This window comes from Berghia stephanieae, chromosome 1 (genome assembly GCF_034508935.2).
Source record: "Berghia stephanieae isolate SIO BIC M18660-M18661 chromosome 1, UCSD_Bste_1.3, whole genome shotgun sequence".
Taxonomy (NCBI): Eukaryota; Metazoa; Mollusca; class Gastropoda; order Nudibranchia; family Aeolidiidae; genus Berghia; species Berghia stephanieae.
The window spans coordinates 142,285,965-142,298,356 of NC_088360.1; the positions used below are offsets into that span (position 1 = coordinate 142,285,965).

The 12,392-nt window shown below is 35.0% G+C and overlaps 2 protein-coding genes across 2 annotated transcripts in view; one reads left to right on the forward strand and one right to left on the reverse strand.

The window, feature by feature from the left end:
* Positions 1 to 1,364: 1,364 nt before the first annotated feature.
* Positions 1,365 to 12,392, reverse strand: part of LOC144965709 (uncharacterized) — a 127,643-nt gene continuing 116,615 nt past the window's right edge. The window contains exons 9-11 of the mRNA XM_078901320.1: positions 4,614 to 5,392; positions 4,351 to 4,540; positions 1,365 to 4,212 (exon numbers count right to left, since the gene is read on the reverse strand). Of these exons, the coding sequence (XP_078757446.1) occupies positions 5,225 to 5,392 (168 nt within the window). The 3' untranslated portion in view covers positions 1,365 to 4,212; positions 4,351 to 4,540; positions 4,614 to 5,224. The remainder of the gene's footprint in view (positions 4,213 to 4,350; positions 4,541 to 4,613; positions 5,393 to 12,392) is intronic.
* The window catches only part of LOC144965704 (uncharacterized), a 9,630-nt gene continuing 8,872 nt past the window's right edge, over positions 11,635 to 12,392 (forward strand). Inside the window, exon 1 of the mRNA XM_078901307.1 lies at positions 11,635 to 11,766. The gene's annotated coding sequence lies outside the window, so the exon portion shown is untranslated. The remainder of the gene's footprint in view (positions 11,767 to 12,392) is intronic.

The window sequence follows — 12,392 nt, forward strand, 5'->3', positions numbered from 1 at the left end:
AATCCTCAACGCCGCAAAGTTTTTATTCTCTATTGTTTTCTGGCACTTTTCTATTCACTTCAATTCTTGAAGGTTTGATCCTAAATTGTTACGGGGTATGTCGAAACCAACACAAAATATTGTCCATTACAACAATGTTATATTAAACTATGAAACCCATCATTTCGTTCTGTTATCAGACTTACAAATATAGTCCTAAACACTTTTGACAAAACACGTATTCATTCATTTTGGAAAATAAAGTTTCAAAAAACCCCAAAAAACCCACCAAAAACAACAAAACAACCCCCCCCCCCCAAAAAAAAAAACAACAACCCCCCCCCCCCAAAAAAAAACAAACAAACAAAAAAACAAAACAAAACAAAAAACAAAACAAAACACGTTTACTTCATTTTGCATCAGATTGAAATGGCCCACATCTTTTTAAAAAGTCTCAAAAATTGGAAAATTCAAAGAGGTCCCAAAGGCCATTGTAAAGTTCTGATAATGTGGGGTGGAATTTTTATGACCAAAATTGAAAATCAAATCAAACAAACAAACATTGGCGTTTTGTGATTCTACATCAAATATGGTTGAGAAAATATCAGTATATGATAAGATGGCCAGACTTAAACTGCCGTATTCTGCAAAAACACGCATTTAGAATTTTGGCTAGAAAACTTGTCCCACATATATCGATCGATCAAAATGACCCTCATCTTGGCAAACACTCTCAAACCTGCCCCCCCCCAAAAAAACAAAAAAAACAAAAAAAACAAAACAAAACAAAACAAAACAAACAAACAAACAAAAAAACAAAAACAAAACAAAACAAAAAACAAATCAAAACAAAAAAAAAAAAACAAACAAAAAAACCCCCACAAAAAAACAACAATAGCCCCCTCCTAAAAAAAAACAAAAAAAACACCAAAAAAAAAAACAAAAACAAAAACAAACAAAAAAAAAACCATACAAAAACAAAACACAACAAAACAAACAAGTGGGCCGATGAAGACCACACCAACCCAGAGGCACCCAAAGTTTCCACCATACAAAGGAGAATTTCACCCTCTACATAAACCATATATATGTATCCAGATAAAAAAGATGGTATTATGACTTGAAGGAAATTGAGTCTTGGGTTTAAATTTATTAAAAAAAACAAAACAAAAAAAACAAACGCCGAGCTGGTTTTAAAAAAAGAAATCAATCATCAAAGAGAGATAACCCGTGTTGTATGTACAAAGCAAATGGATCAAAGGTTTTTAATCGGTGATAATGATTGACTCGAGGAAAGAACAGTTATAAACGAATGTTATTGATTGGATTAATGTCAATCTACCCAATATAAATTATATCACAGAAAATGACTCTTCAAGCTGAAATTTTCTTTTTTTTTTTGATAAAAAAAACAAAACAATTAGATATATCTCTTTCTCAAAATGTGTCACTTCAGTCGCATAACGGAAATGTCAAAATGATCAGCTAATTAGAATTGTGACGTCTACGCATAATTTTTAAAGCGTCGTGTCAGAGAAGAATTTCCTAAATTGTGTGTACACGTCACAAGGGGATTTCCCCTAGTTTTTAAAATTTATAATAAGCTGATCATGTGATGCTTACGTGCTGCAATTTCCGTTTCCGCATGTATTGCAAAAGATTGGTAATGTGTCATATTATATAATACGTTCAATAAATATTATGAATGGAAGAACTTGTAAAGTGAAGAATTGAGAAATAACAAAATAATGTAGTCAAGGATTCAGTGACAGAATGTAACAAAAATGTTGAACAAAAAGAAAGAATAAATAAATTTAGCTATCACAGTGCCAGATCGGAAACATGCAATAATCACTCGCCACATGGAAAATGAAAAAAAAAGAAGTTTGTTACTACTTTATGTGGAAAACAAAATGAGTGGAATAAGTGAATAATTTATTTTATAAACATATAAAAATGCAAATTTAAATAACAATATCGTTTACGTTTCATCTTTATGGATTTATCACGCTATGCTTTGATTATTGTTACAGCAGGCCACATGAAACTAAAATGACATATCATTCAGTACAAGACGCATGTTGGGCACCCTGTCGTTTAAACTCCCTGGCAAATATAGACAATGTGCATCAGTGATTTTAGATCGCAGGTCATTCTCATCATTTTTGAGTTGAGACATAAAACACGTAGAAATTATAAAACATTTTCAATCATCACAGGAATATTATCACGTTCGTCTTTTGTTTTCAAGATCTTTTGATTCTACAAAATGCTAAAACATGTCTAAGTCATATATCATAATGTATTATCAACAGTTGCCTTGAGATATTTAGAGAATTTAAGGCAAAAGCAAGCCTAGGAAAAAAATCTTAATTTTCATCACAAAAATTGGTATTTTGATAAAAACAAAGATGGAAAAATAACAGCTTTGGCCTTCAAAACAATAGAAATAATGACAATCACAGAAATAAACTATTGCTTAACGAATATTTACATCTGAATTTTAAATTTGTAACTAACAGTACCCGTCTGAATGGCATCCCCCCAACAAAACCAAAAAAAAAAAAAAAAAAAAAAAAAAAACTAACATAAACAAACAAACCGAAAAAAAAACAACAACAAAAAAAAAAAAAAAAAATGAAATCAACAAAGAAAACACAACTGAACCCAACAAACAAAACATAAAACAAAAAAGAAAACAAAACCATAACCATCCAACAAACAAACAAACAAACAAAAATCATCCCCAAAACAAGTAACTAAATAAAAACACCCTTTAAAAACTTTAACATTCAACAATAAGGAAACAAAATATCTTAGTTTTTTTTTATATTTGACGTAAAATTTCAAAAATCGTCAGTATAATTTTCACAATCTGACCAACCATTTCGGGACGAGAGAAGAAGAAAACAACCTACAATTTCTTTCGCGTCGTCGAAATCTCATAAATAATTAATTACTTTTGTGCTAGCTACAAAGCAACACGTAAATAATGTAGATCTAATGCTTGTAATGTAATTATTACCCGCCTTTAAACATAAATACACATCCTGCTTTCTTAACGACAAAAGCATCGTTTACTTCTTGTCTATGTGAACTGATTACAAGAACATGACAACACTCACGTTGTTATCTTGAAGACGCGCTTCTGTTGAACTAAACCATTAAACGTTTAAAGTAAAATATAAATATTCCTGGTTTTAGAATAGAAAAGGAGTTAAATGCCTCTACGATACTGTTCTTTTATCGGCTTCATACGTTATTATAGCGGCCATCGTCCAGAAATGAGATGCCCGAATCTCTTTTTTGAAACTGGCATCTAGTCTTTCAGAACCATTAAATCCATGGAGCTGGAGTTTATCCTGGCTTCTTTAGCGTAAAACGGACAATAGCAATTGCTTGCTATCTTTGGATAGGATGCTAGTCAATCGCAAAGTCCCCCCCCCCTTTCCATTGGAGAACCAGCTACCCAATCAGGTGGACAGGGGGGGGGGGGGGTGATCAGAAAAGAAATCTCGACTGCACCTGGGATCGATCTTGGTCCATTTGCGTGTGAAGTGAATGCTCTACCAAATGAACTCTCGGAACCCCCAAACTAGCATGTAGCCTTTACACTATTTATAAAAGCTTCATATTTCACACGTTTGTATGGAATTTTCAAAATTACAGTATTTTGTTAAAATTATTGATGAAACTCAGCTTCGTGTATGGTATATCTAAGTGATATTTTTGTGTTTGTGACATCATTGTAGATAACCTTGTCCGTAACTGGGCTGTATGGAGATATCAGAAACCAGTGTCTGTCATTGACATCATCATTGACAACCCTGGAACTTTACGGAAGGAGTTTTCAGGATCTACTGTCCGCTGATGATATTATTTCGAGCAGCTTTTCGAATGACGGGATTGTATTTATTTATTTATTTATCCGAACCAGCGACCACCTGAGCTCTAGCCCTTCGGTCTTATGCCATGACGTAGAAGTTAGACGTCTTTTGTCGTTGTTCCAGGTGACTATAAAGTGTGTTACTGATGCTTGGATTTGGTGGGAACGGGATTGTATAGGCTGTTCATAAACTTGTGTCTGCTGTTGACCTGACTGTAAAGAACCTTGTTCTGAACTGGTTTGAATGGAGGTTTAAGAAACTGGTGTCTGCTGTTGACTTTATTGTTAAGTGCCTCGTCCAGGGCTACTTGAATGCAATTTTCAAAAAATAAGTGTCTGCTCTTGACCTTAATGTTAAGAAACTCTTTCAGAACTAGGTTGGATAGAGTTTTCAGAAACTAGAGTCTGCTGTTGACTTTATTGTTAAGTGCCTCGTCCAGGGCTACTTGAATGCAATTTTCAAAAAATAAGTGTCTGCTCTTGACCTTAATGTTAAGAAACTCTTTCAGAACTAGGTTGGATAGAGTTTTCAGAAACTAGAGTCTGATGTTGACCTTATTGTTAAGTGCCTCGTCCAGGACTGTTTGATTGCGGTTTCCAAAAACTAGTATCTGCTGTTGATCTTACTGTTAAGTGCCTCGTCCAGAACTGGGTTAAACAGAGTTTTTAAAAAAACTAGTGTCTGCTATTGACCTTACTGTTAAAGTACCTCGTCCAGAACTGGGTCAAACAGAGTTTTAAAAAAAACTAGTGTCTGCTGTTTTCCTAACTGTTACGTGCCTCGTCGAGAACTGGCTTTAAATGCAGTTTTTAGAAACTGGAGTCTACCGTTGATCTTTTTGTGAAGAACCTCGTCCAGAACTGGGTTGAATAGAGTTTTAAAAATTAGAGTCTGTTTACAGTCCAGAACTTTTTGAATCCAGTTTTCAAGGTTTCTATTGGATTCATCAGTCGTGACGTTACTTCCCTCGTAATGACGCATAATAATTTAGTCATCATCCATCGTAGCTTGTACTCTTGAGCACGTTGCCGGTCAGCTGTCTCCTCGAATCACGATCCTCTGCTTAACTTAGTGACTGGTTCTAAACTATCGGAACAATAGCGGACGCCCTTATGAAATACACTCCGACGAGCATAAAAGTGTATCCAGAGGAGAAAAACATTATAAATCTGATCATATTTTGACTTTTATACTTTCTGATCACATGACAAATTCTGAAAGCCAGCATGAGGAATAAAAAGTACTGATTTTCTTTGCTTAGAACCAAGCTGCTGGTAGCTGGGTGGACATGACATCCTATGGCCCTTGCTGTTGAGTGAGTCGGAACAGGAACAGGATTTGCCTGAAGTTTTCACAAACTAGTGTCTGCTGTTGACATTATTGTGGAGAGCCTCGTCTACAACTGGGTTGATCTTGTTGGGTTTGAATGGGTAGATACAGATAATAACACCGACGATGGCAATGATAACAGCGATGACGCCGAAAGCGATCAAACCGCCACACGATGCAGTCATCAATCGAATTATCTGAAAAAGGAAACAAAAAGAAAATTCATTTTATTAGATTATTATGTAAAAAACATAAAATTCTTCATTTTTTTCATGCTAGGAATGTTTTTCGTATCGTGGATGCCTCAGGAGTTTGACTAGCTAGTCCTTGCGAGAGAAGGTCCTTTTGCCTAGTTCTTTCTCTCCTATAGATGATCTTGTCCATTCTCTTGGGCCTTTCTATTCTTGTCCTGTGAGGATTACTTGATTTTGTCTTGACCCTTTCTGGGATCATTCGCCGAGAGGGAAACAATCGATTAATTATTTTTTTTATCCAGGATATAAACATGTCCTTATTCCATTAAGTCATCGCCCACTAAACATTTGTGACCAATCGGGTCAACCTGGTATTATGTCAGGATTAATAATTAATAATAATAATTGAGCTTTATATAGCGCAATATCCACTAAATATGCTCAAAGCGCTTTACAAGGGGTCCCTGGTCAACAGCAACATTTAACATGTAGGACAGGACATGCCGCCTGTTAGGCGTTATTACCATTTTTTTCGGACAAAGACAACGCTGTTAACGGCCAGGTACTTATTTTACACCTGAACAAGATAATATCCGCCAGCCGGATATAAGGTAGCAAAACACAAAACAATAGGTAACCTTAAACATTAATAGTCTGATTTATATAATTTAGTGAAAATACTCTTAGAATTGGCTGGCTCAAAACAATAACAAAGAGCTGAGTGACGTTAATTAAAGCTATCTTTAGAAGGAACGAAATTATATATATATATATATATATATATATATATATATATATATATATATATATATTTATATATATATATATATATATATATATATTTCTTATATTGCTTTATATACAAGCTCACTTTTTCTTAAAGGACGAATCATACGATTGGGCATATTTACATATTCATCATCAATCGAGTTATGCTATTATTTGATCGTTTCATTCTCACAGCCTTAAGCTATCCTCACATTGCAACCTCTGCCTTTAACAATGTTCAACACTCTTCTCATTTAATCAAGTAACTTTTCTTCTTAAGCGGTTTTAGGCCAATTTTATAATATGTGACGTATCTCCTCAAAACGGTGTTATGCCGTGGTGATTTCGGTACTAAAAAGTTGATTTTATAGTCTCCATTTAAAATACACGAGTTTGTTTATATGTCAGTTTTGAAGACAGTAGACGGGAGGCCTTCCGAAAGCTCCTCCATCCCCAGTATTATAATGTTTTATGATGGAGAAAACTTTTTTTATAATGTTCTAGTAGGGGGTTTGGGAGGGGGGAGACTCTAAAAAAAAACAACCCCCAACCCCCTCCCAAACCTCCTACTAGAACATTATAAAGTAAAAAGAATACTGGGGATGTAGGAGCTTTCGGAAGGCCTCCCCAGTAGACAGTTTTTCTTGAAGTGTCCAAAACTAAAATTCCACATTTATTGTTACTTCTATTTTGGACAACATGGAAGAAAGCAGACAACATCTTGTTTGATGGGTTATCTATATTTCTTCATGGGATTCCTACGCGACGTTATCGAATGATGTCTTGGCGGAAGGGCGTTATTTTTAGTCTACTTCAAACCAACATTTTGATATCTCTATGTAATACTCTATGTAATTATTCTTACAGCCTACAATATTATTACACTATATATACCTATTACCAAATTTTACTTTACCACATTATATTTACTTGTATTATGTTTATGTATGTATCATTGTCGCATTTTATACGTCTGTAAAATAAAGTACATTATTATTATTATTATTATTATTATTATTATTATTATTATTATTATTATTATTATTATTATTATTATTATTATTATTATTATTATTAGGGTGGTTGGTCAAATTTCAATTAATTTTTAATTTGTTTCTGTGCTGTAGTTACCTCAAATACAAATTAATGCTGTCCGGACAACGACCATAGCATAGCGCCAATCATCCTATAAGACCTCATTACTATGACTAGCTAATCTAACAAAGCTATTTATAGGTTGCTTATAAATAAATATAAAGGTAGGTAGCTGGTGCACCATAATTATAATTAACGAGAGGCTCATATTGAATAAGGACATGTGCACTGCTAAGGTTGTTTGAGTACAATAATATTATATAGGAAGAGAATAACAAGTCATGGACCTGGGTTAACTCTTTAACTGTGAAGGTAAGAATTGTGCGGCTATGTGGTCTAGTGGTATGACACTCGCTTTCGGATCGGAAGGTCCTGGGTTTGAGCCTCGCGCTCGGCGCATAGTTGAGTCCTTGGAAAAGGCTCTTTACTCACATTCTCTCACCGAACTCAGGTGTAAAATGAGTACCTGGCCGTTAATAGCGTTGTCTTTGTCCGAAAAATTGGAATATCGCCTAACAGGCGTCATGTTCCGTCCTACATGTTAAATGTTGCTGTTGACCAGGGACCCATTGTAAAGCGCTTTGAGCACATTCAGTGGATATTGCTATATATAAAGCTCTTTTTAAAAATTTGACTTCCTCTAAATTTATGATAATAACAATAAGCTACTTATATAGCGCTCAACTGCCACATACGTGCTCAGCGGCTCTTTACAACATTACGTTTCATTCAAACATTCATTCAATGACTATTTTAGAACACATAGTATACAGAAACACACAAACACACACACACACACACACACACGCAAAAACACATACATTTAAACTCACACACAAACATAAACACACATACACATCAATTTTCCTCAGTAACATTAATAAATTATTCTAACTAAAGACGTTTGATTGATTAAATGCAATTACATTGAAAGTCAAGATTTTAAATTGGAAATTGACTCTTTGAACTCAAGATTGAAATTGGAATAAAATAAACTGGAAATTGAATTTAGATTTAAGGTTGCGGTTTCTCGCATTATTCACAGTGACCAAAGACTCGATCAGATTTGCTGCCGGTGTAGACCTGACGCTATAAATTTAACCTAAAGTCTGAATTACTTTCACCCGCTCCCTCCTTGATTTAAGCAAATGAAAAGAGAAAAATAATTAGGTTATAGATTGAGCGCTATGCAAACATTGAATGGAAGGGGGGGGGGGTCAAATAATTCGTCTTCGATTTCGATACTTTTACAGCACTTGCGACACCATAAAAAAATAAATAAACGTAGTCAAATTATAATTATCATCACCCAAGAAAAAAAAAAGTAATTCAAAGAAGACTAGTTTGAATCGAAAAGCAAAGAAGATTTCAATAAACATTCCATCCCTTTGTGCAGATTTTAGATAACTCAAAACGTCCACTGTGGTCTGTGGAGTGTTTAAAAATTGAAGTTACAGATTTAATAGGAGGAAGAAGAAGAAGAAGAAGAAGAAGAAGAAGAAGAAGAAGAAGAAGAAGAAGAAGAAGAAGAAGAAGAAGAAGAAGAAGAAGAAGAAGAAGAAGAAGAAGAAGAAGAAGAAAAAGAAGAAGAAGAAGAAGAAGAAGAAGAAGAAGAAGAAGAAGAAGAAGAAGAAGAAGAAGAAGAAGAAGAAGAAGAAGAAGAAGAAGAAGAAGAAGAAGAAGAAGAAGAAGAAGAAGAAAGAATCCAATCATGGTTTACAAAGTCTAACAAAACAAAACAGTGCCATTCACTGATGAAGATTTTTAAAAAAGCTACGAAACTAACGAAAACAACAACAACAAAAAAACAAACAAACAAAAAAAGAAGCCGGAAGAAAACTAGAGTAAAAAACTTAGCTAAAAAAGAAAAAAAAAACAACCAAACAAACAAAAACTCAAACAAAAAAGGAAAAATAACAAAACAAAATAAACAAAACAAAAACAAACCAAAACAAAGTACTACACTATCTAGAAACAAAGAGAAACCTTTGAATATATATTTTTTTAATATCCAAACGATATCTTCAACAACAAAGATAAGATATCTAGACCAATATCCATTAACTAATTTCTAGATTTCTGTGAGTTCGTGCACTAAGCTGCCTCCCAGATCTGCCTTACAAAACAAGTCATTAACCATTGCCTTTGAAGGCTTCGTTGGACCCCCCTCCTGGGAAATTGCTCGCTAGAGGCCACCAGGATCTAAGAGTTAAGTCTTATTTGTCATGGAATAATCGAAAGGAAAACGCATTCACCCTGAGATGCGATCGTCCAAGTGAAAGAGATAATTGGTGATAAAAGTCAAAGTAATACTGTAGTAGTGATGATTATTTTTCAGTTCACAACAACACAAGTATATTGGTGGAATGCGTTTCAGTAAGATACTCACCGTTTCTGTCCATCAAAACAATCGTACCAACACACAAACACACACACACATATAAACACACACACGCATATAAAACACACACACATATATAGGTACACACAAATGTGTGTTACCTTCAACATTTATTGTCTGATTCAGAGAATTTAGTGAGAATTTATTTTCCCGCTTGACTCAGCGGTATGGCCTTTGCTTCTTATCCAAAAGGTATCGTGTTCGACTACCAGTGGCGCTGTCACATAACTTAAGCATTTATAAAGCGCAATATCCACTAAACGCATTCAAAACGCTTTCCAGGGGTCCTAGCCAACACACATAACATGTGGATCGAGACATGGCGTCTGTTAGGCGATAAACATTCCCCCCCCCCCCCCGACAGAGTCAGTGTTGTTAAAGGTCAGATACTTATCTTAGTCCTGATTACAGTGAGAGAATGTGAGAAAAAATCTAGTTCCACGACATTTATAAACCGCTGAGAGCGGGACTCGATTCTGGGACATTCGATCCAAAGGCTAGTGTTATACCACAAGACCACATACCCTCACAAAACCAAAACTATGTCATGTAACTTAAAACATTCATTGTCTGATTGGAAGACTTCAGTGAGAAATTATTATCCTATTTGGCTCTGCGGTATGGTCTTTGCTTCGTATCCAAAAGACATCGGGTTCGACTACCCGCCGCTCTGAATGACTTTGAACAAGTCACTTCGTCCTATCTCAAATTGTGGCGCTGCGCTGCGGCTGACGCCTGGGTTATGTCAGTCTTCCAATGGAATCGAGCGTACAGTTGTATTTCTTCTTTGGGGTGTACACAGGAAAATGTTTCATTTATCTTTTTTTAAAATTCATTTTCTATTATAAAGCATGAGATCGCCAGTAAATTGTCATACTGATGGGGTGATCTTGATGGAAGAATGTCAGTATTTCTTTTATACAAACACAAGATAGGAAGGTTGGACTCTGAACTATTTGGGATAATTTATTTCTGCGCTTTTCCCATTTACCATAATCATAAATTACGCATTGGAGATACCAGTCGGAAGTACACGTGATCAAAAGATAAGTCAGGTATTTTTTAATTGATGCTTCCTAGTTAACCCTCTCCTTACCAACTACAGTAAAATCGTCACATTTTCTACGATTCCACAAACATCTTTCCTAATTCAGTTTTCTTTTGTAATCACAAAATTTGAAGATTAAAAAAAAAATTACAGTTATAAGAATTTAATTCTGCGATGTACGTGTATTTATTTATTTTGAGTAAAGGCTTAAACATCAATTTTTATTTTAGATGGGTCTGATGTTTAGTGGAAAATCGAGAAAAAGGTCGGTAAGGAGAGAGTTAAACAACACGACAGCGAATAAAAAAATGTTGTCAAAATATCTTTAAAAAATAAATTATGCCCTTCCGCCACGACATCATAAGATATCGTCGCCTAGGTATTTCACGAAGGAATATAGATATTTCATCAAACAAGGTGTCTGATGTCAACTGGAATCACCCATATTATCTAAGTGAGCAACTTGGGGGTTAATAATCTTGCCCAAGGAAATAAAACGAAAGTGCCTGAAGCGGGGTTCTCCACCAGTAAGAGAAGACACTGGGTGGCAGCGAATCAGTTTCGGTCGAGAACCTGCCTAGTGGCAAAATCAGTGGGAAGTTTCCACCGGTCCAAAATATATCCGATGTGGGAACGAACCCGAAACCGCAGAGCGTCTAGTTGAAAGGTGTGTTGTGACGAAGCTTCCGGTTGAGTTTGCGATGGTGCACGAGTGCGTTACGGAATTTTGGTGCTTGAGTTGTTCGTCATAACATTACTAGTGCGAGCACCATTAGAAGCTGCCATCAGTGGTCCAGCGGAGTGCTATTCTTGGTAGATAAGAGTAGTTACTTCCATTGTGGCAATATGTCCAAGCCACGAGCTTCATAAGTTACACGTCAATTAGTGTGCAAAACTAGGACCATCAAATAGATAATTCATTACAAATAAAAGGAAGTTGTCCAGCTCGGTGTAAACAAAATGTCTTTTGTACAAGACAGAACGGCGGAATGAAATCTCAATGTGTTTTTGGTTTGAGAAAAGTCAATTATCAGGTCAATTAACCATCCTTGACAACCTGGATAAGTAAGTTATTTTGAATGCTGATGGTTAATGGCCATGTCAACTGGTTGTTTCTACAATAGTTCTGTCTATAGAGAAAATGACAAGTACAATACTAATACTTGCCGGTAATCATATCTGAAGTCTACGTCATGGCACATTCACATTAGCCACACAAAGTGGCCAATTATTACCGTCGATCTATATTTAGACCATAAAAAGTATTAAATCTTACCTTTTAAATAATTTAGATTTAATGACACATCTGCTTTCTCCAACAAAAAACTTTCAAAATAGAGTATTATGCCATTAGTTCCAGCTACTCTTAATTACTTTCCTTTCGTTTCACTATTGATTCCAGTTATATTTATTACGTTCCTTTTGTTTCACCATTCCAGATATGATGGTCATTGGTTTATAATTGAATTGAATTGAATTGAATTAATGTAGATGGTTCAGGCAAAGTATTCAATTTTGCCAATTCATCTTTCAAGGGTTTAGTCTGTGTGGTAGACTTTATAATAAAGTTCGTTTGAACCAAATACCGACTTAGTGGTTATTTACAAAACATTCCTAACTTGAAGGTCTTGAATGAATTTCAAAAGTTACCTTTGAAATTATTTTATCATTTTTTTCACGGTGTGTCTTTT